The following is a 27,426-nucleotide window of genomic DNA, read 5'->3' as shown; positions in this document are numbered from 1 at the left end:
TATCGCAATGGACGATGGAACGGAAAGTCTGAGTGTACCGGTATATGTTTCTGTGTAACAACGTAAAAAAAAGAGAAAAATATTATGTATGCGGAAGTAAATTTCAGGTAGATTAAATTGCAGTTTAAGAAATAAAATAAACTTTAGAGTAATCCGAGATTTTAATAGATGCATGTTTGTTTTCATAACTTGTGATTGAAAGCGACTTCAGCAACTTCAGACTGCATGTGTACCTTTCATTAAAATGAAAAGAGATACCGGGAACTGCAATACTATCAGAAATTTTAGTAAACGTATGTCTTTTTTATGAAAGAAGTTAAGAAAAAGAAAGAGATTCATAAAATGCGATATTATCCGACGGTTATGTTAATGCATGCGTTAATTTAAAATATGAATTGCGGTTTGAAAATAAAAGGAAATGCATGGGTTTTATAATTTGCAGCTTAAAACGTCCTTGGTAAAGGCAACGTGTGAAATTATTACACATTTGAGCAAATGCAAGAGCGTTTTATCAAGTAAGTTTGAGAAAACTATGAAATTTACAAAGTGCAGAAATAATAGACACTTAAATTAATGAATAAGTTGCATTGACTTAGAATGTGCAGTGTGTGCGGAAATTGATCTTACGACAGCGAAAAGTTAACCATGCCTACCGAAATCAAGCGGCGCTGCTCTTAGCAACTCAGACATTATTTACAAAATGGCTTCCGCAACAATGTCAGATTCGTTTACTGATATTCCGGAAGTTTTAAAATCAGACATTTCTCTATGAAAAAAAATAAGAACAACAAAGAAAAAACAGAAGGCTCATGCTTTTATAGCAGGGTCCTATGTTGAAAGGTGAATCGAAAAACTATATGTAAATGGGAGGGTTTGGCTAAGGTGATATATTTGATCTAGTGTGAATTTGATCTAGTTTAAAATTACTAGCGATTACTAGCGATATTGTGTCAGTTGGAAAATTTGTTATTAATTTAAGGCAGTATGGTAGCAAACCTGTACGTATGTATAGTATATGTAGGGTAAACATTTCGGGTGTCTAGTATTTGGACAACGGAGATAATATATAATGGTTTCATAGGTATAGGTACTTTTAAATGTTTTGATAGTACCACTTAAGTTCAAAAGTAGATTCAAAACAGTCAGACAGTAAGCAATACCATAACTTAAAAGAGAAAGAGAAGTTTCAAAGTTTGAGACAAAGTTTGTATAAATGAACATTGTGAAAACACCAAAATGGATATCGGGTATTATCCTGAGTGGATCAGTTTCTTACATTGTCGCAGTAGAAAAAAGTGACATTGTGAAAAAGAAAACAACAATAGAAAACATGCAGATCATATTAGAATTCAATATTGTCAAGTCAAAAATTCAAACTTTTAACCACAACAAGAAACCGATCACGAAATTGCTGTGTCGAAGGAACCAAGTAAATTACCACCGGCCACCGGATCAATATGTTTTCTCTGTTTCACTGGAGAAAATATGGGTTTCACTTTTGAATAATAACATAGAATCGGTAGAAATACATCATAAGGAATCATCTACGACAACTATGAGTGATCTATACGAGAAAAGAGACCAACAAAATGGACAAAAGTTATGTGTGTTAAATACATTGTACTTATATTGTTGTTAAAAAACAACAGAATAATCCAGAAAAATTATGGGAAATTTACACTACCTTTTCAAAGTACTACAGTAATTAATGAGGGTGGTCACAGTTGTTAAGAATGTAAGATATTCGTGTTTAAACATATGGCAATATCTAATATTGTTTTTGTAAAAACTGAGGTTTTTATAAGATATTGTGTGATATAAAGTATGGAAGAGTAATTGCAAGCGAAACCAGCATATTGTTTTCTCAAAATTTGAGGATATTATTCAATTGGTTGAACTAACGCCAGATTATGAATCAAATTAAAAAAAAAACTGACCCAAAACTGTGAATTGAAACCAGACATTTTTTTAAATTGAGATTTGAATGAGGAATTTCAGAGAGATTGCCTTTGATAAATGACTGCATTACACACATATTTGGCTTCTATTATATGAAAGAAATCCCAAGAATTTCAAGATATTAATCTTTGCTGTAATTTCAATATGTTTGTTGTTTTACAGAAATTAAAAAGGGACATAGAACATAGCTTGAGGATATTATTCAATTGGTTGAACTAACGCCAGATTATGAATCAAATTAAAAAAAAACTGACCCAAAACTGTGAATTGAAACCAGACATTTTTTTTTAAAATTGAGATTTGAGTGAGGAAATTCAGAGAGATTGTCTTTGATAAATGACGGCATTACACACATATTTGGCTTCTATTATATGAAAGAAATCCCAAGAATATCAAGATATTAATCTTTGCTGTAATTTCAATATGTTTGTTGTTTTACAGAAATTAAAAAGGGACATAGAACATAGCTGTTTCAAAATGCGAGGCCAGGCTGTCATCATAGTGAATGAAAAGGCAGTGGGGGGATCTAAGTTCAAAGAACGTAAAGGCGCGTCTAAAGATGATGACAATCTGCAAAGAGCTTTCTGCACAAAGCTCAAATTTAAGTGGTTAAATCACGGCCAAGACAGAGATCTTAAAAAGTCAGAATGGATCCACTCTGCGGAGAAAGCACCACCAAATTGCGGCTGTATAACTTGCAAGATTCAGAACACAAATCATGAAAATTCAGAGTGTTTCTTATTGGTCATGAGCTCGCATGGTAGTGAGGTCGGAGGGGAGCAGTATATCAGATTTAGCGATGGTGAGGAGGTCAAATTGTCCGAAATAATAAAGGCACTAAGTGACGAAAAATGCCGGTCTCTGGAAGGAAAACCAAGAATTCTGATTTTGCAAGCATGTCGGTCAAATCCGGTCCTTCCTGAAGGTATTTATATTCATGCTACTTCCTTGGGAAAAATGCATTTCTTTCTTTTTTTTATTAACTAAAAAGGAAAAACTATTAGTGTAAGTGGAAAATTCGGAGTCCTCTGTCAACTCTCTTTTCTTAAATATCTTATGTGAAACTACGGGTCAGAAGAGCACTAAACTTGGTCTGTTGCTTCCTTACATGAACCTCTCTTAAGTTTGTTCAATTGGTTATGCTTTTAGGGCCCACCAGAGCTAGTAATAGAAAGAAACTTCTTTAAACGACTTCTTCCCATAAACCACTAGATGGATCATCACCAAACGTGGTCTGTAGCATCTTTGTATGCTTTCAAGTTAGTTTAAATGGTTTTGCTTGGCTCCTTTAAGGGATCGGCAGACTTAAGAATAGAAAACCAATTGAACGACTTCTTTTCATGTACTGCTTGATGGAACTTTATCAAATTTGGTCTGAAGCAATCTTATATGGTATGGTCCACTCTTATATTTGTTCAAATAGTTCTGCTTGGCATTGCTGGCCAATTTTAGGGGCCACCAGAACTAAAAATAGTGAGAACCTTTAAACAACATATTCACATGAAGCACGGATATCCACAAAACTTGGTCTGTAGCATCTCTCAAATGGTTTTGCTTAGCCCCTCTAAGGGCCAAAAAACAGAAAATAACAAACCCTTTCAAAGACTTATTCTCATGAACCATTTAATGGACCTTCATCTAATGCGGTCTGTAGCAGTCCTGTATTGTCCTCTTCGAAATTTGTTTTTATAGGGGCCACAATGGCTAAAATTGAAAAACCCTTTAACGGTTTTTTTCTTATGTTTATAATCTTCACTAAACTTGTTCAACAGCATCATTGAATATACCTCTCTCTATTTGTTCATACGGTTTGGCTTATTAGGGACTACCAGAGCTAAAAGTAGAAAAGAAAAATAATTAAAATACTTTTCATGAAAACTCCGTATGAACGAACTTTGGGTGGATGTCAAATTTATTGAAATATTTTCGCTTGACGGAAGGTAGGGGCTGCCAGTCAAATTGAGAGCTGAAATAGAAAAGTCTTTAAACAACTTCTCATGAATTTGATGGACCAAAGGTGATCTTAGCACTATTGGTTGGACTTCTCTCAGGTTATCTCTAATGATTACACATTCTGAGGTCGACACAGTAAAATAAATATACAAATAAAAAACAAGAGGGCCATTGACCCTAAAGACTTGAAATTTAGAGGATTTTTTTATACATCATGTGCACATCTGGTGTTCCGTTTGCAATTTCACTAAGCAAGATCTGAGTTATGGTCATTGGCTTGGTAAAAAAAGACACATAAAGTACTTTAACGTTTGTGTTGCATATATTTGAAAACATATTTCATCTAGAGTCTTGAAACCAGGTACAGTGGCAGGAAGTGGAGGCGCCAGTGTCCTGTGGACAGACAACTAGTTTATAAATGTAAACAAACCATATGTAATTTGGTAACATATCTTACAACAAGACTAAATTTAAGGAATAATGCATGTTATTACTGAAAAGCTTGGTTTCACTGTTCATTCTTTAACTTTTAGTATAAACAAGTATATATCTATAAATTTATATTTGATGAGATTTACATGTATTTCAAGCACTCTTCTGTTAACAAATCATTCTGTAATTATCTGTTAGATTTTTTTTGATATTTCACTTCGACAGTTTACAACATTTGTTAAGTTTTAATTGTTTAAAATAGATGAGCTATTTATTTATTACACACTGGGAATGTATTTCATATCAGTAAATGTAAATGCTTGGATTTGTAACTATGGATACTTCTTTATACTTATGAATTTTCTTTTGTCCATAAATTATTGAACGTAAAAGGGAAATAAAATAGTCATAGTTGTTACTTCTGCTACTTCTAAGAAGGGCCCATATTAATATATATGCATCTTTTTTTATTTCTTATGACAAATAAATGTCATATATATCATAATGAAGGTTATGAAAGCATATATTTGTGACAATACAATTTTATTCATGCCAAATAATTAGGTGTATTTCTGGAAAATTAACAGTTCATGTACAACTTTAAACATTAAACAAAAGCATTGACCAATGTGACATTTTGTGCAATAGTGAAGTAAAATACCGTAATTTTTTCATCATTCATTACATCATAACTCATTGGTTTGATAAATTGCTATGTACAAATCTTACAGAAATACTTTTGTCTTATAAATATTAATTTATTTTGAATCTTTAAATGCAACTTATATATATCAGCTCTACGGCTATGTTTGGGGTGCTCTGTGCCTCCGCGAAATCTACCCTTACCTTTTATATTCAATAAGATTAATGTGTAATACATTTTCTATAAAATATATTGATTATTATATTGAGTTTATTGTTCATATAATTTTGTAACGTAAGATGAAGATGATGTTACATATTTACAATTTAATTTATATAAGGATAAAAACTACTTCTTAAGCTCTAAAATTTCATTTTAATAGAGTTGGCAAGAATACAAAGAAGATTTGATATTTTGGTAACGTATTTTATGTAAGTTACATCGAAGAATCCATTACTATAGGGTATAATATATATTAAAAATTAAAATATATTTTAGTATTTTATGAAACGCTTCAGGGAAATATAAAATCACCACAGTTACTGTAATGAAGAAACAATATTAAAATGAATATGCAAAATGTTTTAGCTCAGGGTGAGCTATAGTGATCACGCTGTGTCCGTCGTCCGTTGTGCGTCCGTCCGTGCGTCCGTCTGTCGTCAACAACTGTGTTTAAAAGACATCTCCTCAAAAGCCACTGAATATATTTTGATGAATGTCCCTTGGATGATCCTCTACCAAAGTTGTTCAAATTGTTCCGCTTTTTTTGCACATAAGGGCCGCCAGAGCTAAAAATAGAAACAATCTTCAAACGACATCTTATTTGCTAGTCGTGTTAGAATATGAATTTTAACATGACTCGGTTTGATTTCCAGTTAAACAAAGAAGGAAATCAAGCTCTATATATTCTGCAATAAACAACGGTTGACGCGCGGACCGGTAAGAGAGCATTATGACGTCAATTATGACGTCAAAAAGCCGGGTGACGTCCGATACATTACTCCTCGCGTAAATGAAGTCCAGTATAATATCTATTAAAATATATCAATGAGCATGTCAGAATGAAAACAATCAATGCCTTCTTGTTATTTATCGTCTAATTTACCACGGTTCATCGTTCAGATGCTTCAGCATTTAACCACTCGGGCTAACGCCCTCGTGGTTCAATTCCTACGCATCTGAACTCTGAACCGTGGTAAACTAGACGATAAACAACTCGAAGGCCTTGATTATTTGTTAATTCTAACACGACCAGAGAATCACCTACATACATGTAGAGCAAAATCTATCCCGGGTTATTCTGCAATAAACCACTCGCGTGCAATGACGTCATCCTATTCAGGTGCGTAGCACGGTCGTAAAAAATAGTTACCATTTTTTCTTACACTGTTCATACTAGTATGTCGTGTTAGAATCGAAATATAAAGTTCCCAAGTGTGATTTATCGTAGAATAACCCGAGTTTTTCGTTCTCATGCGAAACAATATGTCACTCAGGCCTACGGCCTTCGTGATATATTCTTACGCATAAGAACTCAAAACATGGGTTATTCTACGATAAACCACGTTTAGGAACTTATTATTTCTTAAATAAACAACGTCATGAATATATGACGTCATAAAAGATGACGTTGCGTTACCGACATTTTGGCGTAAAAATTACAATGTACAATAGGTTACATAATGTACAATGTATATATCTAAAGTACTGAAGTGTATTGCGACAAAATTAATAGTGGTTTTACTTAATACATAATATGGTTTTAAACATTATTTAAAATGATAATGTTAATAAATAATAATAGTAACAGCAAATACAGGATCACAAAGATACGGGTAAATTGTGTTATAGACAAAAAAATACCAGTAATAATAATTGTACTTACTGATATTAAGAAAACCACAGTAGGGTGTTACATTTATAGAAAACACTGTGAAGAGAAGAGACTTTGGAAAAAATATACATGTACATTACTTTTGAATTCATTCCTTTCGGAAAAATAGTATCCAATTTATGAATCCAGTAAGTTCTTTAAAGGGAATTCCTATAGTTTTTTATGCGCATCTTTCGGCGCAGCCGATACTATCTATGGAAAATTGAAGTGAAGTCAACATTTATTGAAATATGTGACAGACAATCCTTAGTATGAGGAATATTGTATAATTTTTTTTAATGTAGGGATAACGCATGTTTTTTCGTGTTATAACGTCTGCAGAATCCCGAGGGATTCTGAAGATGTTATAACACCAAAATAACATGCGCTAACGCTATTCTAGCATTAAACGCGAAAAAAAGAACATCGAGTAAATGAATACATTATCCCTCAACGTCATTAAATTTCCATGAAATGCGCGGGAATATCCGAGTTGTTTTTTCACGTTGACGTCATTTCCATTCGAATTATCCGTTTTGGTGCCGTAATACGTTTACGCTCTGCCGCGGAACGCGCATATATAAAAAGGTGTTATAACAGCACGTGAGCGCGGGAATCTCTCTGTTAACACACGTTTCCTTTCCTGTTAAAACACCCCCAAAAAGTCATAAGAACAGCAATTTTATGCTAGAATGTGTTTTATCAGTAATCAAATGTTGATACTGGTTTATATAGTATTTACATGTATCATGCCTGACATTTGTGACAGCGCAACTTTGTATAAAGACAGTATTATTCATATAATGTTAGACAATAAAAACTTTGTATTGAGAAGACAATATCTCCTTTAAGATCATTGAGTTTTCAGTTATAGAAAGAATCAAGAATTTTTTAAACTTCTAGCAGATATAATCAATTTGGTCAGATTCAGGCCATTTTTTCGTCCGAACAGATGTTGTATTAAAGCGGTCCTAATATACAATTTAGCATGGTGGCCCATACATTTTTGGCCATTTTTACTTTCCCAATACAATTATCTATAAATAAGGAACACAGGAAAAAATCTATAAACAGTATTTTCAAAATTTGAAAAAAAAAAATTTTTTTACTATGAGTATTTTTTAGTTTAAAAAAAGTGAATATGAAACAAGATTTGTTTTTATTTGTACCCATCATTGTAATAGTATTACAAATATCACTATGATATGAAATAAGTATATAATAACATCTGTAAAAAAGAATAAACCCTATTGTGCCGTCTTGATTCATGTTTTCAGGCCCGTAGCCAGAGGTGAAAAAATAGGGAGGCGTTTGTGGGTTTGTGTGTGGTGGGCGGGGGGGGGGGGGGGGGGGGGGGGGGCATGCTCCCCTGGATCTTTTTTTCTTTTTTCGAGGGTTCCATTTCGTGCATTATTCTGCATTTCAAACATGTTTTTGTAACTTTTAAGATACCGATTTCGGAAAAAATAAATGACGTTAAAAAGATTCGCATACATTTTAGTTAATATATAGATTAATATTTTGAAATAGCCAACGTATTTGCGATTATTGTCACTCTAAAACGCTAATTTAAAGACATGTGGTCATGTTTGCTTGGTTCTTGCATCTTCAGTTGAGTAAATGTATATACACCGGTAGCCGTGTGTTTGGATCTGTCCAATATGGCCTCTCCCGAGCAAAAAAAATGTCAAAAACATCAAGTAAGTTTCGATATTTTGTACGATTTAACAAATCTTTGTACAAAACAAATTACTATGTTTTCAGTTTTCATTCTACGGTGCAAGTTATTCGATATAAAAAGATCAAACAATGTCAGTTCAAGTTAGTAAGTTATAAAATCGTGCAGATTATGGCAATCAAGAAGCGAAAACTAAACTTTTAAATGATCTTATCAAAACTCCTGTAATTATATTGGCAGAAAAATGAGTTAAGAAGGAAGAAGACACATTTTCACATATCTTGTCATCGGTCTCTAAACTAAAAGTATAGTATGTTTGCGAAGATAGGCTTCAAGTGCAGATAGTCCTACCTATCAAGCTATTGATAATTATTGCGGGAATAACTTCTCTCAATGACGGAAAATTGTAAGATGTATGCATATTGTATGGTATCAGAAAATGTTGTAAGTCTAATAAAATAAATTCAGATCGACTATTTAATCTGAAATTTAGATATAATGTTATTCGAACCATATCATATATCATATATAAAAATAAGAAAAACTATTCAATATTTACCATGAAAATTAACATTGCATTGAAATGACTTTTCAGTAAGCTGTGACATACAGATGTATGGATGAATGCAAGGTAGGATTATTATCTGAGTCATTGAGTGTTGTGGTCTCTCAAGCAAGTTTGACTGTACTTAAAATTAAAAATCTAAGTATAGCACTGAAGGCTATGTCAGGCTGACATATTAAGATATCATTTCATGATTCAGACACGCAAGTAAAGAAAAGAAATTTTAGTAATCTTCAGACGATTTACAAAATATAATACTAAATCAAGTTTTGCAGTCAAAAAAGTTACTCATTATGTTACACTTGCATCGTAATCTAAACACGCTAAATGAAACAATATATACAATACTGTGGAAAAAATGATTTTAAAATGTATGAAGCGTAATGAATGCCGCGAAGTGAATGCCGCAAAGTAAGTTTTTATGCCTTTTTAGTTGTTTGGATCTCATTACTTGGTAATATAGGCAGTTGCAGTGTCATTGAATTTGTGAAATAAAATAGGAATAAAAAGCTCCTGATAACTCCGTTCGAATAATAGAAACATTGACATCAGTCTCATACTGTAAATGAAATGATTTTATGAAAGATGTGAAATTCAAAAGATTGCCTGAAGACAGCGTCTTGTAGAAATGGGCAACGCATTTAGCTGTTTTATATTTGCTTAATGCAGATTTTGGTACTCCTAGTCCTACAGCTTAGTAAATATTTCACAACTGTAATTCATTTAATAATTTCTACTGTAGACCTTTATTTCACTGTAAATGTTCATCTTGCTTAAATGTAGATGATACCACACTGGTTAATACCGACAAAAGTTTTACCACTATTACAAGAAATGGATGTCAGGTTAACATAATTTGATATCCTTTCATGTTCGTTTCATGATTCAGACACGCCAGTAAAGAAATTTTAGTAATCTTCAAAAGATTTATAAGACTGAATCAACTTACAGGTCAAACAATGTCTACTGTCTGTATCAAAATAAAAGTATATGTTATCAGATACATTTGCGTCATAATCTAAACGCCGCTAAATGCAACAAAAAAATATCTAAAATACTATAAAAAAATGGTGAAACTGCTTTCAAATGTAAATAGCGAAATGCATACCCACAAGGTAAGTTTTTTTCCCTTTTAGTTGCTTGGATCTCATTACCTGGTAATATGTGCAGAAGTTGCAGCGTCATTGCATTCGTAAAACAAAATGAGAGAAAAAAGCTCCTAATAACTGCGTTCGAATAATCATAATAAACAGACAGAAACCATAATACTGTAATTCAAAAATAGCAGGACAAAAGTGTCTTGTACCAATGAGAGACGTATTTAGCTACTTTTCTTTTATTCCAAAGAGCGTGACAGAATAAGTTTCCAGTCAAATTTAGAATTTAAATGATCACTAGCAAAACTCTTTCGGTCAGATGTGTTGAACCTAATGATAACTTCTTGTTACACGTTTACCCTTACCATTGCTTCAAAATTGTACTCGTGTGTCTTACAGCTTTAAATATATCCACAGTGCCTGTCTAAAACAAATTATGTCAAATATTGTAGACACTAGTTTAAACTTTGATCTTCCCTATTCAGTTTCAAATAAGCTCCAGTACTGTAGTATCAGCCGAAGTGTTTCCCATAAGTATATCAAAACAATGTCTTAGTATTTTTTATTCGGCACAATAGAATAGTCAGTTAGCGAAGTTTCTTGATTGGCTACTTAATGATTAATACCTTAAGTGACCGCTAAGGCAAAATGTACTGTATACGTCTATCACAGTTCAACATAAATGCCCTTTATATGTGATAAAATAGGCTGTTAAACCAACCAAATAGCTATTTCTAAACATTCACAAGGACTGCATTTTTCATTCGTGAAACATTCGGATCCCGAATTAATATTCGCATCCCTCCTATCGTCATTTCCTACTTGGGCACTTATAGCTCGAGCAATGATTTACGGAACCTCGGGATCGGGAGGAAGGGGCACTAGAAAAGTTTACATACCTACGTTTTCTAGCTACTTTGTCTAATTTCCTACCATATAAATCTTTCTTTTTTTTCAAACCTAATTTATTTCAGAGTATGGTTAAGATTCAAAATAAATCGATGAATTTGTTGGTGCCAAAAGCAAAATCATTTGAAACTTTATGATTTATCATTATAGTTTATATGTATTTCATTTTTATCAAAATGTCATTGATGGAGAACGGCGCACTTTATTTTCATTTATTTTGAAGAATATTAAGCGCGAAATTCTTGTTGAAGCAGACGATAGGTAGAGCATGTGGTATCATGAGCAATTGATGAAACTCCATTTATGCTGTAATCATTAATTAATATGGATTTGAATGTTCTTTTCAACATAATGAAGTTTTATTTTAATTTCACGCCGCAAACAATTTGTTAAAACGCTTTTTGCTCTTACCTCTGTGGCGAGTTATACCATGTATACTGATAGCCAGTCTTTGTAGCAACATCCTTGGGCCATACCAAATTGATTAATAGTTCTTCGAAAAATTTTCAAAAAACAAAAAATGGGAGCGAGCGAGCGAAATTTTTATTTTTATTTTTTTTTCTCAATTTTGATTTTTTCAGAGGCGGGTAGCTTTTACATGGAGCGAGCGGGTATTTTTTTTTTTGGCAGTTATGATTATACATGAAGTTAACATTTCTATAAGAATAACACAGAACTTAAACATTTACAGTGTGACTAACACAGTAGATAGCTTTTCTATATGTTTTAAAGACTACATAAACGGTTTTGCAAATAAATTCTTGCTAAAACTCACTGAATCACTTTGATTTTATTTTGTATTTATAATTACTGAGGGATGAGTGTCTTATTTTAATTTTGATTGTTCTACATTAATCTAAAGGCGTGCCCATTTAACGGCAGAGGATGAGGAATATTTAAGACAAAACGGGCACCCAAGTGGAATAAAATATCTTCTAAAACCCAGTTAGATGGCTTTGACACATGAGCAATTTTGTGCTCCCAGTGAAACTCCAAACGGTAGAGGTGAGGGGAAAGTAATAAATCACTTGACCAATGAAACCAAACGGAGTTGGGCACACAAATGCTTTGAAATTGTTCAAATCCCAGTGGAATAATTTCATAACAGATAAGGTTAGCTTAAGTTTTTGTGGCAGAGGTTCATTTCAGTCAAAAATGTTAACAGAGGGACAAAAAATGATCCCAATATGGCCACTCTTAAAAGTGTTATTTGTTGTGGTTTGATTGACCAAGAAATTTTGAGTTGGGAATGTCTGTTTTTTTCAGATTCTTTCTTTCAATCAATTCACAGCCAATTATTTAATATATAAACAGGGAAAATTAGGTTACAATACGACAGAAATAATTTTTTATATCTACACTACTTATTTGAAATGCTATTATTTTAAATGAAAATATATGCATTTTGATAGAATATCTGACTGGCCTACTAAAGAAATTACGTTCAAAACGATCAGTTAGGATCTGTGAACAATTTTTTTAAGAAAGCACTGGCTACAGTAGATCTAAAATATTGAACTAAACAATTGATAACAAATGGTTTGAAAACTTTATCTGAACAATATTTCTATGTTTAATCCAAATATTTTCAACAGAAACCCCGAGGCCGTGCACGTCTTACAATCGGGCTTTATTCTTTTCACTGTTTACAATCGTAGAACGTGCCTACTTCATCACCTACCGGCACATCGAAGACCATGTGTGGCACTAGCACAGACAGATTTAAAACAAATGATGAACAACACCATAATTCCTGACTTTTTGAGTTTGTGTCATCAGCTACATGTATTACGAACGCATGGATTCCGATCAATATCATTTTGACGCATTAAATAAGCGATAAAACCTGTTTTACCGTTATCATTCCGGACCGCGTAATCAGAAAAAAAAATTTTTTCGGCGATTTTTATGTACGTGCGGGCGGGTTAATTTTTTTTTCTTTTTCTCGGGAATGAAATCATTGATGCGGTAGTTCCGACGAACGACAAATCAATTTGGTATGGCCTTGTCATTGTATGAAAGAAGATTATTTTTATAGAAAACTAATGTTCTTTTCAGCATGAGAGCAACATTAGATGGAACTTTGATTTTAGGGGAAAATGTTTGAACATTTTTTACATTTAATTTTACTCGTATGAGATAAATCAGCAGCTCCATCAAGAAGAATATTATAGACATACACCTCCCAAAAAGTAAGTCCTGTTTGCATCCGAGACCTCCATCGCAAGAGAGACATTACAGACGAACCATAAATCGGTATTAGTACCCGGGGTAGATCGCGGAGTGAAAGGGTATTTTTTTCTCTTTAATATAAAAACAGCGCAACAAAGTGTGTTTTCATATGATATATCCTATATTTTGGGAAGCCCGCACAAACTCTCCAATGGAGGAGGGTGGGACACAACCTTCCAAATTAATGCTTGTCGGGGCTTTGCCTTTACCATTCAAATTTACCTAACAACCACGAACAAATGCACATACTCGTTTGCTTCGGTAAAATTTAGTCTCTCGCTTCGGTCATCATTTTTCACAGTATAGTGTAATTATTTGTGATATTAAGAAAATGGTGGAAAATAGTTTAACAAATTAAAATGAAATAGTAGTGCCTCAGTTCGGTTATGCTTTTTAAGATGGTGACTCAAAACCTTTTTTTTTCTCATAATCTTGGCAGAAAAACAGGGAGGAACCGGCCTCCCTGTGCCTCAGTGTAGCTACGGGCCTGGTTTTGTTGGTTTTTATAAAAAAGCAGAAAATAATGAAAATGTTAAAAAACCGCTAGGAATTGCAGCAACAGTGGATATGTTCAAAACAATTTTTCACAAAAACAAGCCTGGTGACCCATTGTTTTTTATTTGTTCATTGTTTAAAGCAAAGTTTTCCTATCATATATGTGAATTTGAAAAAAAAAAACTATGAAAGAAAAAAAAAACTATTGGAATTCTTTTTAAGAAGCCTCATATCATCATGGAAACATCAGTAGGTATAAAGCTAAAGTCATTTAAACTATGACCACCTCGATTGAAATGAGTTGCTACATGACTATTGATATGTTTGTTGTCGATAGTTTGGTAGAACTAGGATAGTTCTTGAAAAACATGTAATTAGATATACATGTTTCGATTTATACGCCATAATGTTATCATGTAAGTCTATGGGAAAACAGTTTCTAACCATTTACCATCCAATGAGATCCTTTGTTACAAATGTCGGGAACATATCCCAAGATGCAGTTATAGAACACACATATCAATGCGTACTATGGAATATATATAGACAGAATAATCGAACATAAATACAAGTTACATGTTTACTCCATATATATATACAAGACTTTTACCACATACATATTGAATATACAAAACAATTATAACTTTATAGAACATATATGAGCTGCGCCATGAGAAAACCAACATAATGGCTTTGCGACCAGTATGGATCCAAACCAGCCTGTGCATCCGCGCAGTCTGGTCAGGATCCATGCTGTTCACTTTCGAAGCCTATAGCAATTAGAGAAACCATTAGCGAACAGCATGGATCCTGACCAGACTGCGCAGATGCGCAGGCTGGTCTGGATCCATGCTGGTCGCAAAGCCACTATGTTGGTTTTCTCATGGCGCGGCTCATATATGTAATTATAGAACACACATAAGCAGCTATTGAATTTGGCAACGTTTGACACGCTATACTTCTTATGTGCTAGGAGACAGGCATGCAGTTGTCTTCTTCAATATGATGCTTTCTTTGTTGTATAACTTTTATAGAACTATCCAAAGGTGCAGAACTTTCTCTTTGCCGATGAATATTGATGCTATGTCTTACCCGGGTAATCGGTTAGAGAGTTGTCAGCGATTGCAAGTTCGAAGCCCAAATTAGAATTACGAACACATTTCGCACGACATTAACCGATGTCACGGGAAGACAGCTCTTTATTTCAACATATAAAACATGAAATAAGGTTGTGCATTAAGACCTTAATCACGTGTAATAATAATCTAATAATTTAATAATTCACCAAGAGCTACATTTTATTCCTCAGATCAACGGGAAGACCCCGGTTACAATGTGGATATTGGTATACAAAACATTGTGAGTACAAATATAGAATTCTTCTATGTCCGTCTTAAATATTTTCGTTCTTACTTTCTTAAGTGCAATCTTTCCTGGATGGTGCAGTAATGACATATCGATACCTAGAATGAAGATAGTTGAGGCCATGGTATCAGGGTTACATGTAAACTGTTTCCTGGACTGTGCATTAACGAAATAATTATACCAAGCTTTAAGAAATTTGAAGCTATGACATCGGGATAACAAGTCCAGTGATCTGCTGATGAGCTACAGTAGTCTTTGTATCAACAGAAAAGTACAACCCGTACAATACGAAAAAATTGGATGATTATTATCAATATTTAACATGTAAGTTGTGTTATAGTTAAATGCACGGCGGCTGATGTTAAAAATTTGATTTCTGATAGAACTTTAAGCCGACATGTACCAAATATTTAGTGAAATTACCCTTAGACATTCATATATATCATTTGTGAACATTTGTATATAGAACCTCGATGACACTGAGACAAATTCAGCAGACGGAAACGATGCGCAGCCAAAGACCGGAAATGAATTAGGCCAGGGAGATCAGCTGGAAAACACTAACAATACCACAGCCGACGCCCGTCAAGAAGGTACGGATGTTTCTTCGTCAGTTGAAGAAAGCGATGCAGATCCTGAGGAAGTTAACACCGGGTCGCCCCAGTGTTTTATCCCAAAGAATTTTCTGATTGTGTATCCGTCTGCTGCAGGAAAGAGGGCCAAACGAGATACGTCAAAAGGCTCGTGGCTGATTGATGAGTTATGTAATGCTATTGATGAGCATAACTTTAAAAAAGACACCGAGATGAACTTCCTTAAAATACTTACGGAAGCTGCAGGTAGTGTTGCTAGAAGTCGAGAAACGCATGACGGATATAAAAATGCACCCTCTATTGTACATAGGCTAATAGAACCGCTGATATTTAAAGACGTAGCGGATGAATCTGAAAATATGCCAACTGACAGACCGGCGCTGTAGATATACTTCAGCGATTTGTTTCTTTGACATAAATCAATATTTTATGCAAATATATATACGCAACTAATATCATATCTACTTATATTGGCGGTGATAGACGCGGTTTTATATCTATCATGTATCTTTACCTTCTAAAGTTGAGGACGAATTACATTTAATTCTGAAATGCAAGACAGAAGGAAAAAGGTATATAAGTAACTATTATTGTAAATGTCCATGTGCTTATAACTTCATTGAAATTTTGAATTTGACAAATATAAGTGTACTTATTAAACTATCATTGTATATTTTTCGGAAAGGCCTTAAGACAGAGACAATCTTTTCATCAGAGACATAAATCAGTAATGCCTCGGTCATAAAAACCTTACGATGTCCGTACTGTTTTAAGGTTTCGAAGTAGGCCTTGAGAAACAAAAATCAAACAACACCAAATCATAGGAAGAAAGAGTTGTTTGACATGAAAATTGAACAGCATGTAAAACATGTATCCTCGGTAGCCCATGAGCCGTCCCGTTAATGATTTCCAGCAAAAATGCATTTAAAATCTTTAACACTTTCAGAAAATTTTAATCTTACCTTAATAAATGTTCCTATTCCTTTCAATCCATGCAATATTTTCAGAATAGTTTTCCAAGTTATAAAAAGAAACTAACAGAAAAACAGCACTTGTCAGTTAGATATCGGCCATTTTGGGAATGCACTTGTGACGTCACACCAAGTTATTTGTCACATCACGTGACTTTCATTGAGGAAATGTAAACAAAGCAGACGTAAATTTTATCCTGAAAAATAATTTTTTATTACAAAGAATCTTCGATGAATCTTTTGAGGATGGGAATAAAAAGTAAGTTTTAGTTGATTCAAAATGAAATTATGCTGATAATTCATGTTTTCACTGCATAATTCATCATCTTCTTCCAAGAAAAAATTAAAATGAAAGTAAAATGTTTTTCCACAGTTTGCACATGTGCGATGAGAAATCTTGCGAGATAGAAGTCAAAACTAAACATGGTAACGGGTCAAGGGAAGGGACGGCTCAAGGGCTTCCGACGATATATTACTTTACGAAACAAGTGTCAGTATACTGATATAAACTTTGAATTCCAGAAAAAGACTGCCTATAGGGGCCCCACTTCCGGACAGTCAAACGCCTTTAAATACTCACCATTTTCAAACAACTGTTACACATGTTCGTTTCGATGCATTTGCAATTGCGTGCGAGTGGTGAAATTTCACATAACAAGGTGGAATATAGTTTTCAGCAATTGTTTATCTTTATTTCTTTACAAATGGCATTCATTTTCAAAGGGAGACAACATTTTACTCGAAGATTACTTAAAATAATCGGAAAAAGTTGTCTCCCTTTGAAAATGAATGCCATTTGTACTTAAAATAATCGGAAAAAGTTGTCTCCCTTTGGAAATGAATACCATTTGTAAAGAAATAAAGATAAACAATTGCTGAAAACTGTGTTCCACCTTGTTATGCGAAATTTCACCACTCGCACGCTATTGCAAATGCATCAAAACGAACATGTGTAACTGTTCTTTGAAAATGGTGAGTTTTCAAAGGCGTTTAACTGTCCGGAAGTGGAGCTCATTTAGGCAGTCCTTTTCCGGAATTAAATGTTTATAGCAGTATACTGACACTTGTTTCGTAAAGTAATATACATGTTTTACATGCTGTTTAATTTTCATGTCAAACAACTCTTTCTTTCTATGATTTGGTGTTGTTTGATTTTTGTTTCTCAAGGCCTACTTCGAAACCTTAAAAAAATGTACAAGTCCACCAATTTTAGAATCCTTACGGTCTCTGTACAATCGTAGCGTCTGGTCACAGTACCTACGGGCCCCGTACGATCTTTAGAGGATGCAATCGTAAGATATCCGTACGGACATCGCAGACAAGTCATGTCGAGTTCGAAAGGTGCCCGGCCGTACCTCATACGTTGCTCGTGGGTTCGTAAGGCGCTCGCACGGCACTCATACGGTGTCCGTAGGCACTGTGTTTTTATACCACCTTGAATCACAAAGGAAGTCGTACGGAGCCCATACGGCAATCGTACCGCCCTGTGAGCCCCGCGTGGACATAGCACGTTCTCCGCACGGTGTCCTTAATATCGTACGGACATCGTGCGGGCAACGGCAAGCCTCGCAGTTTTCCAAATTCGCACGGACATCGTGCAATGCCGTACGAGTTCTTTCGGTGCCCGTGTTGCGAGCTGCTCCCGACTTCGAAAATCTCTACGAGCTCATAGAGAACTCGGGAGCTCGGTGAAACATTTTCATCGAATTCCCGAGTCCTCTACGAGTTCAAAAAATCCGTACGACGCTCGTACGAGTTAATGATGTCCGTACGGACGCCGTACGAGTTTGCCAAAATTCGACTAAAAACCTATACGTACGGAGCTCGTAGCGTTATTGTGACCGGGGCAATCGTAGCATATGTATATTAAAGTATACAGTATGTAAAAGTTTTATACATGTTTGTGTAAGGTGTATGTTAATACTCACTGTTTATGTCTGATTTTCCTTTTTATGATAACAAGGTTATAATTATGTACTACTGCTATGTATTATCTACTACTGCTATGTAATTTTGCGTATGCCTAAATATGCTTATATATACCAATGACCTGTAATATGCCTAAGACTAATAAAAATATGTTATTTTAACTGTTGTGTTATTAAATTTGATTGCGACTTCTTTTCATTCTTTCTTCTTTCATTCGGGCTGTTTATTTTTATTTTTGCAGCTTTTACTGGCGACAACGCATGAAGTTGGTTGCTGTCTTGGGTTAAATTCACAAGACATCAAGACATCAACCCAACATTACGTATTGTACCAGCATTTTGATCTATCCTTCACTTTTGCAGCTGTTTTCCTTGTCAGAACTCTGTCAATGTTTGTGAATGTATTCCATTTCCGCGCAACAATTCTGTATTTTGCCAGTAAACATTCCTGGTGCTAAATCCTGATCTCATATGATGTAGCAAACTTTATTAAGTATAACTGCTTAATAATTCCTTGAAATTTGATGTATAACGTTGCTATTTTTAATGTTTTGTCACAGCGCACTTACTGTTTTCGCCATATTTATCTTCACGGTGAGCAGTTGCTATGCAACAGTGAAGAATGTGGGACGGCCTTCATACTGCATTTTACTCGTTTTTTTATAATGATCAGCTCTCATATGTCAAGGAAACGTAGATATGAGGTTTTTATTATACCTCTTTATAATTTTGCAATATTTACGATATGTATTTTTGTATTTTTAAGGCATTTGGCCATTCCCACGATAAATCTGTGGCGCGCTCATTCCACAGTCCCACACTGTGGAGTTGTGGACGATCCCACGAAAAATCTGTGGTCCCCACAATTTTTCTGTGTCGCGTTCGTTTTCTATAACTCCACGCTGTGGGGTTGTGGGCTGTTTCTGTGGGGGTAAAATACCCACCCACAGTTTCAGTCGTAGTCTCCAACTTCAAAATTCGCACTTGCACACCGTTTTGGCTGATATTAAAATTTTACGAAATTTTTACTTGGAATCGAAATCTGAAAGGTGTGCTTTATTTTTTTTCCATGTTTGGCAGTATATTTGTTAGATAAAATAAATGTAATTATTCAGAATATTCTTTTTGTAGATATTTTCAGTGTAATTATACTTGATCAATTTTATCTCGGGTGCTGACGGTTGGTGTTAATTCTTAGACTAGTGGTTGCGTCGCGACTGTTTTACCGTGCATCTTTGATTGTTTGGTCGCATATTTTCACTTAATAGTCTTCCGAGGTATTTTTCTAGTTATAAGTATTTCCCAAGGGTCATCTGAAATAAAAGAATGTTGGAGTCCAAACACTAGATATTTATAGGGTAGAACCACTCGACGCAAGCCAAGCAGCGAGCAGTCTACAGTGTTCCAGTCACGGCGAGCAGCCTACGGAGTTCCAGTCACAGCGAGCAGTCTACAGTCGTCCAGTCATGGCGAGCAGTCTACAGTCTTCCAGTCACGGCGAGCAGTCTACAGTGTCCAGTCACGGAGAGCAACCTTACAGAGTTTCAGTCACGGCGAGCAGTCTACAGTGTTCCAGTCACGGCCAGCAGCCTACAGCAGTCTACAATAGTTCCAGTTCAAAGAGTTTCAGTCTATATAGTTCCTGTCATAATTGGCAACCTATAGAGTGCCAGTCACACTAAACATTCATTTAGTTTCAGTCTACCTTGAGCAAACCGTTGAGTGTCCAGTCACTTCTACAGTATTTTAGTAAATATTGAGGCCAAGTAATTAATAGTGCCAACACTATCAATATACACATCCACTGTACAGTCGAGTCCAGTCCTAGATTACACCCAAGGGCTACATACTGTCAGCTTTATCGGCGTATGTGTTAGGCAGCTACTGATCACTGTCCTAGCATATAGGCCGTATAACGGTATTTAATCACTGAGGCGTCACGCAAGGGCAGGAGCGTAACAATATAACTCAAACAGCAATTTGCTCTTGAATAAAAAATACTCGTCGTTTGTAGATGCGTAATTATTATATCACTCGTACTATAATTCGTTCGCATCTGAACTCCAACCTATGATTTTATTTATTATTTCTTAAATATTTGTGAGCTATATTTTGATCCTAACTATCAATTGAGGCCATGTTCGAGTACCTTGGATAGCCGTAGGGTCAGGGCGAGACACGTAACTTAACCATTTGGTCTTCTAAGTTCCTATTTTGACCATATCTAAGAGGTTTTCGACCGGGCTTGAGCCCCTATGCCAAAAGTAATATAACTATATCATACATTTTCATGTAGGTTGGAGTCCTGGCTATTGATCTATTGATTGAGACCATGTTAAAGTACCTGGGGTAGCCCTAGAGGTCAGGGCAGGTCATATACGGCTAAAAGGTAGGGTTCAAAACGGGTTATTTGTTCAGTTGGGTCCCTTTTGATCTAAACTTGTACCACTTTTAAACATGGTCGACAAGGTATGGGTTCTGGCTACAGATTTTGACCGTGTAAGGGGAGGTAATACATGGAGGTACGGTATTGTAATTTAAACTGAATTTCAGTTGATAATGACACTATGTTAGATAATGACCCTTGTTCGAGTCTCTACACCCCAGATACCTACCTAAATGAATATGTTTGTAGATGTCTTAGCTTTACATTTAAGCTACTTACAAGTCCATATGATGCCATCAGATTTCAGGACAGGTATTTGAAAATGACCAAACCTGTTATTAGTGATAGGGTACTGGCCAAGACCCTGGGAGCCGTGAGAATTGCTCCAATGGTGTCGTTTGACTCAGTGAAGGTAGTGCTTGAGTTTTCAGGACTGCCTTGACTGCTCTGAAAAGTTCATATTTTGGGAATATTACCGCGCTTTGACCTATGACCTTTACCCCTAGCCGACCAGGTTCGAACCCGACTAGGCCTGTTTTCTCTGGATACTGGCTTGCCTCTTGCAACAAGGTACCATTTATTAAATTCGGACATCGGGTTATGAAGATATGACTCCTCTGACAAGGCCAACCCCTCTATTTAAAGTCGATCTACACCTTAGGACCGGAATGCAGAAGTTTGACGGAAAAGTATGAAATTTGGCTCAAATATAGATCAAACCCTACATTTTCAGGATATATGTATCTTTTTCGATTTTACACTTGTACGTTCACGTTAAATGCGCCTCTTGATGGCACCCGATTTTTCACTTTAAATGCTCGTTTTTCTGTCATAGTTTCCCTAATATTTTGACGATTTCATTGTTTTGTTTTTTTTTTCGATTGCGCATTGAGTTGTCTGTTCTTATGTATTTGACAAAATCTAAATGTAATAAGACCGTCATTTTTCTGAAAACAAATTGGCTGACGCCGAAATCGTTATAAAATTTGTACATGCAAATTTATGTATATTGCCCTATAACTTCTTTTCCCTGCGTTCAAATTGTTTTATATTTTGAAACAGTCTGCTGCTGCGTCCGCCCTTAAAATTTATCAAATAAAAAAGACATGTGTTCTGGCTGGATTTTTGCTAAAACTTTGAAAATCATTGTTAAATGCCGAAAAGCGCGACGCGTTAGATTATAGAAATCATGACGTTACCGTGCTAAATACGTTCAGTTAATACAGCGTAACAGAATACTGTAAATTTCCTACAGTACTGTAATATTCTAAATAATAATTCTAAACGGTGACAGAAAAATGATTTCTCGGATGGTTGATGTATATTTTTAAGTGACCACACAGTTTATTAAAAACGTGAAGCTTCACATATATATGCAATTTTGCACCTCAAAATGGTAGCCATGATTTTTGGTAGTCACCAATAAAATTCGGCCGAGTTTTGGTAGTCACTACCAAAATGCGTTACACTCAACGTAATTTGGTAGTTTGCAAAAATGTAGTACCAAAATACGTTGGATATGTACACACCCAACGCAAAACGGTATTAATAATAATCTCATGATTTACAAAAAGATTATTTCGTGACGAATGGACAATATTATTACAAAGAGAGTCATGATGGAACTTAGTCGCTCATCCGACCTTGGCCTTTTGACCTTGAAAATATGATGGCCCAAGATTCAGCCAAGCAGGACCCGTGCCGTCTTGATTCATGTTTTTGTTGGTATTTATAAAAAGAAAAGCAGAAAATAATGAAAATGTTAAAAAACCGCTAGGAATTGCAGCAACAGTGGGTATGCTCAAAACAATTGTTCACAAAAATAAGCCTGGTGACCCATTGTTTTTTTATTTCTTCATTGTTTTCAGCAAAAATGTTCCTATCATATGTGTGAATTTGAAAAAAAAATCTATGAAAGAAAAAAAACTATAGGAATTTTTTTTAAGAAGCCTCCTCATATCATCATGGATAGCATCAATAGGTATAAAGCTGAAGTCATTTAAGCTATGGCCATCTCAATTGAAATGAGTGGCTATATGACTATTGATATGTTTTTCGTTCTATAGTTTGGTAGAACTAGGATAGTTCTTGAAAAACATGTAATTAGATATACATGTTTCGATTAACACGCCATAATGTTATAATGTAAGTCTATGGGAAAACAGTTGGTGTTCTCTAACCATTTACCATCCAATGAAATCCTTTGTTACAAATGTCGGGAACATATCCCAAGATGCAATTATAGAACACACATATCAATGCTTACTTTGGAATATATAAAGACAGAATTATCGGACATAAATATAAGTTACATTGTACTCCATATATATATCAGCTTATAAATACAATATTTACACATGACTTTTACCACATATATAAAAAAATACAATATAAATATAACTTTATAAAATATATATTGCAATTATACAACAAATATACAGTTATACAATATACACACGACTTTTACCACATACATATCTAATTCTTCACTGAACAAATATAACTTTATAGAACATAATATATGTGCAATTATAGAACACACATAAACAGTTATTGAATTTTGCAACGTTTGACACGCCATACTTCTTATGTGCTAGGAGACAGACATGCATTTGTCTTCTTCAATATGATGCTTTCTTTGCTGCATAACTTTTATAGAACTATCCAAATGTGCAGAACTTTCTCTTTGCCGATGACTATTGCCCGGGTGATCGGTTAGAGATATGTCAGCGATTGCAAGTTCGAAGTTCGAAGCTCAAATTAGAATTACGAACACATTTCGCACGACATTAACCAATGTCACTGGAAGCCAGCTCTTTATTTCAACACATAGACCGTGAAAAAAGGTTGTGCATTAAGACAACAATCACGTGTAATAATAGTCTGATACTTTAACAATTCACCAAGTGCTACATTGTACTCCTCAGATCAACGGAAAGACTCCGGTTACGAAGTGGATATTGGTATAGTAGTAGCAGTAGCCTGAATGCACACCCGCATAAATGTACCTAGATCTATTCATATAAAGAAATAACGACTCTATATAATTAACAATCGATTATACATAATTATGATATAATCACATTATATAATAAAATGTCCTCTTTTTATAATCTAATAACTACATTTTTTTTGAAAAAATATCGGAACACCTACCAAAAGTAGAATCTAGCAAGTTAAAAAAATAAACATCACTTTAGTAGTTTATAGACTTAAAAAATGAAATGGCAAACTTGACTTAGTATGGAAGAGCATTGATACCAGGTCTGTTTAACTTATTAATTAACCGGAATTGCGTATCTCAAAATTTTGAGTTACTAACTTAAAATTTCTCCCCAACCTCTTGCCTTTTATCGTCAAACTTTGAAGACCTACCGTTCAGCAAAGGCCAGACATATTAATGGGCTGCTTTTATTGACTTTTAGATAGTACAAATGTAAAGTGGATACATCTACGTACACATCCATATATTGTACCCAGCATGTAGGGTCTAGAACATATTCGAAAACCAGTGTTGAACGTAGACATAAGTTGAACCGAAAATCAAAGAAACTACTGTGCTGTATAAGGTTTAAGGGATATTTTCATGAAGAAAACAAGATTTTCTACACCATCCTATGAATTAATAAACACTCTTTCCTATGATTTGCTGAAATGGAATGATTATGACTTAAAAAGAGATAAAACCTTTAAGGCTATAGCGAATGATTTCTCAAGAAGCGTCATATATACCACCTTAAATCGGGTCAGTGTTATAATCCGCCCTACTGCGTCCACTTTCGGCGAGTAAAGAGTCTGTCAAACCATGACTTGCTCCTTAAAACATTGACATAAGAGCTTGCCACTTTTTGGCAGTCTTTTAAAATATTTGCTCTAAAACGTATAACAGATAATGAACAACTACGCCATCAACAAATTGTAAGGATCACGGTATCTGCACAATCTCAAACCCTTTAGGAATGCGCCGTAAAAAGAAATTAAATTGTTAATGTTACAACGTTCATAAAGACGTGCTAAAACCTTTCTCCTCACCTGCGGCCATTCTTTGTTATTATAACAGCGTTCCATCTCATGCACTTAAAATATCTCCTCTTTGTCCCTAATTACAATGGTATGATAATATTACATCATGTTTGGCAACTTTTTACAATGCATATAGATTTGATAAATATATTTACAAATGCCGGCTTTAGTCTTTTAGTCTTTTTAGTGAAAAAAAAAGGAATTATCTTAAGACAGTTTTTTTTTTCTTCATTTTTCACACAAACCCTGTGATTGAAACTAGTGCTTTAAACGAATGTAAGTGTTTTATTTTCTTTGAAGTTTAATCTTAAGTCCTTGGGTATAAAAATATCGAAAAGTGTACGCATCACAATGTATCAGTTTTTAGAATACCGGTATGTGACATACATTAGCAATAACCACAGGAAAGATAACTCTTGCAAGCAATTAATTTATAATTATAAAATATATGTGTCCGCAAAAAATTAATGCCCACAACCGATTTTTAAACCTAATTAATTATGAATAATGTTGCATAGAGGTTATTTTAAAATACAGGATGATTTTAAGGCATGAAGGACTGCAAACTGGAAACTAAACACTGTTTTTCCCCGAGCTAATTGTGAGTGCATACAGTTGCATTAACCATTTATTTAAAAGCGTCGACGAAATTCAACTTTTGAAATCGTTCTGGCAAATTTACCATGTAACTCTTTGTATAAAAAATGAAAAGCGCACGACATACTTACTTGGCAATTCTTTCTTTCATCTTTCATCTATTTCTTATTAATGAGAGAAGGTAATGAGTAATTAATGTATTGTATGAGTACTATTTCAGGATATTTGACCAATCAATAAAGCATGAATTATTGACAAAAAACTACGGTAAACAGTATCAATAAAAGATCAGTCGAGGCAGATTTTTTTTCTATAAACATCTATTCTCTGCATAGGGAAAGCCGAAATTAATTACCGTTGAGAGGTATGACTGATTTTAAAGGAAAATCTAATTTGGATATTAAAATGATATAGCAAAAGTGTGTTTTAATAACTGAAACACGAGAAAGAGGTTATTACAGACTGCGCAATGATTTCACGGTGTTGTAGCTCAATGGATTATTTCGTGTGGGTATAACCAACTGGGAGTGTTTAAATCTTACGCTTTTCTCTTTTTCAGACCAAATGTGTCAGCGCTATTTTCAGGATGATTGTTAAAGATAAATTTGATTTGGTTAAAGATAAACTTGATAAACTTAATTTGGTTGAAGATAAACTTGATTTTCGCATTACGATATATTTGCTCACTATAAAATGTCGACATAGGTTAAAGTTGCAATAGCTGACTTTAATTTGTTTAAAATGATTATTGTTGACCTCAGTGTCATGCGAGTTGTTCAAGAACATTTCGACAAAATACATTTTGTGTGGTCCGAAAATCGTTATCGTCCGAAATAGTGTTCGGGTTGTCCGACCGGCTCTGATTACAGGCCATCCTAATTATGACCCGGGCAGTCACCTGCTTTGGTCACTTGCCGTCCTAAATACGGCCCGAGTTGTCACATTCTGTTTTCTAGTTGTCCGAAATATGGCACACCAAGTGTAGTCCGACTTGTCACATTTTATGGTTTCTTGTCGTTCTAAATAATTACGATCCTAGATGTGTTCTGGCTCAGTATCCTACTTCTGCATCGTACGTCAATGCAATTGCACTTAACAGCTGACAGTTATATGACGGGTTTGTCTCAAAACCAACTAGTTTAGTTGTTAAGAGGTAATAAGTGCTCAAGATATATTTTATAATTAAGAAATAATAAATATCAAAATTAGGTTTATCGTAGAATAACCCGAGTTTGCGGTAGCCAATTTCAATATTTTAAAAATATATTTTTTCACTTGAATTCATGATGTCCCTTTATACATGAACAAGACTTCTATATAATGTTATTACGGACACAATACAGTAAAGAACTACGAAAGAAGTACTGTCTGCACCATTTATATTTCCCCTTGAAATAATAATTATAAATACACTGACATTCGTAGTATTTTTATATATTTATCTTAATTTTACGAATAGTAATTTGACTGAACCTGGTTCTTAGACATAACCTAAAACTAAGAGAACAATCAAAACGTGTTCTCGTAAAAAAGAAAAAAAAGATAGAAAAGAGCCAGATAGGAAGGAGGGATGAATATATCTGTTGTACATTCTTCCGTGTTTTTCTTTGGGGGAAAAACATGAAGTAATTTAAAATGACCGAATCAAAAGACCAGTTTCGACTGAAAAATACGCCAGTTTACGAAATGCCAGTTATTAATTATTCGATCTATACTGGCCGAGCTTC

At 34.6% G+C, this 27,426-nt stretch overlaps 1 protein-coding gene across 2 annotated transcripts in view; it reads left to right on the top strand.

The window, feature by feature from the left end:
- The window catches only part of LOC123536427 (caspase-6-like), a 29,166-nt gene extending 12,711 nt beyond the window's left edge, over nucleotides 1–16,455 (top strand). The window contains exons 1-4 of one of the 2 annotated variants that reach the window (XM_045319613.2): nucleotides 21–515; nucleotides 2,401–2,884; nucleotides 15,146–15,195; nucleotides 15,668–16,455. In XM_045319613.2, the coding sequence (XP_045175548.1) occupies nucleotides 2,437–2,884; nucleotides 15,146–15,195; nucleotides 15,668–16,180 (1,011 nt within the window). In that variant the 5' untranslated portion in view covers nucleotides 21–515; nucleotides 2,401–2,436 and the 3' untranslated portion in view covers nucleotides 16,181–16,455. Of the gene's footprint in view, nucleotides 1–20; nucleotides 516–2,400; nucleotides 2,885–15,145; nucleotides 15,196–15,667 lie in introns of those variants that run through there. The other variant, XM_053527555.1, reaches the window with a different exon arrangement.
- Nucleotides 16,456–27,426: the final 10,971 nt, after the last annotated feature.

The sequence above is a fragment of the Mercenaria mercenaria genome, chromosome 17 (assembly GCF_021730395.1).
Source record: "Mercenaria mercenaria strain notata chromosome 17, MADL_Memer_1, whole genome shotgun sequence".
Lineage (NCBI taxonomy): Eukaryota > Metazoa > Mollusca > Bivalvia > Venerida > Veneridae > Mercenaria > Mercenaria mercenaria.
This window is presented reverse-complemented; position numbering and strand designations above follow the sequence as displayed.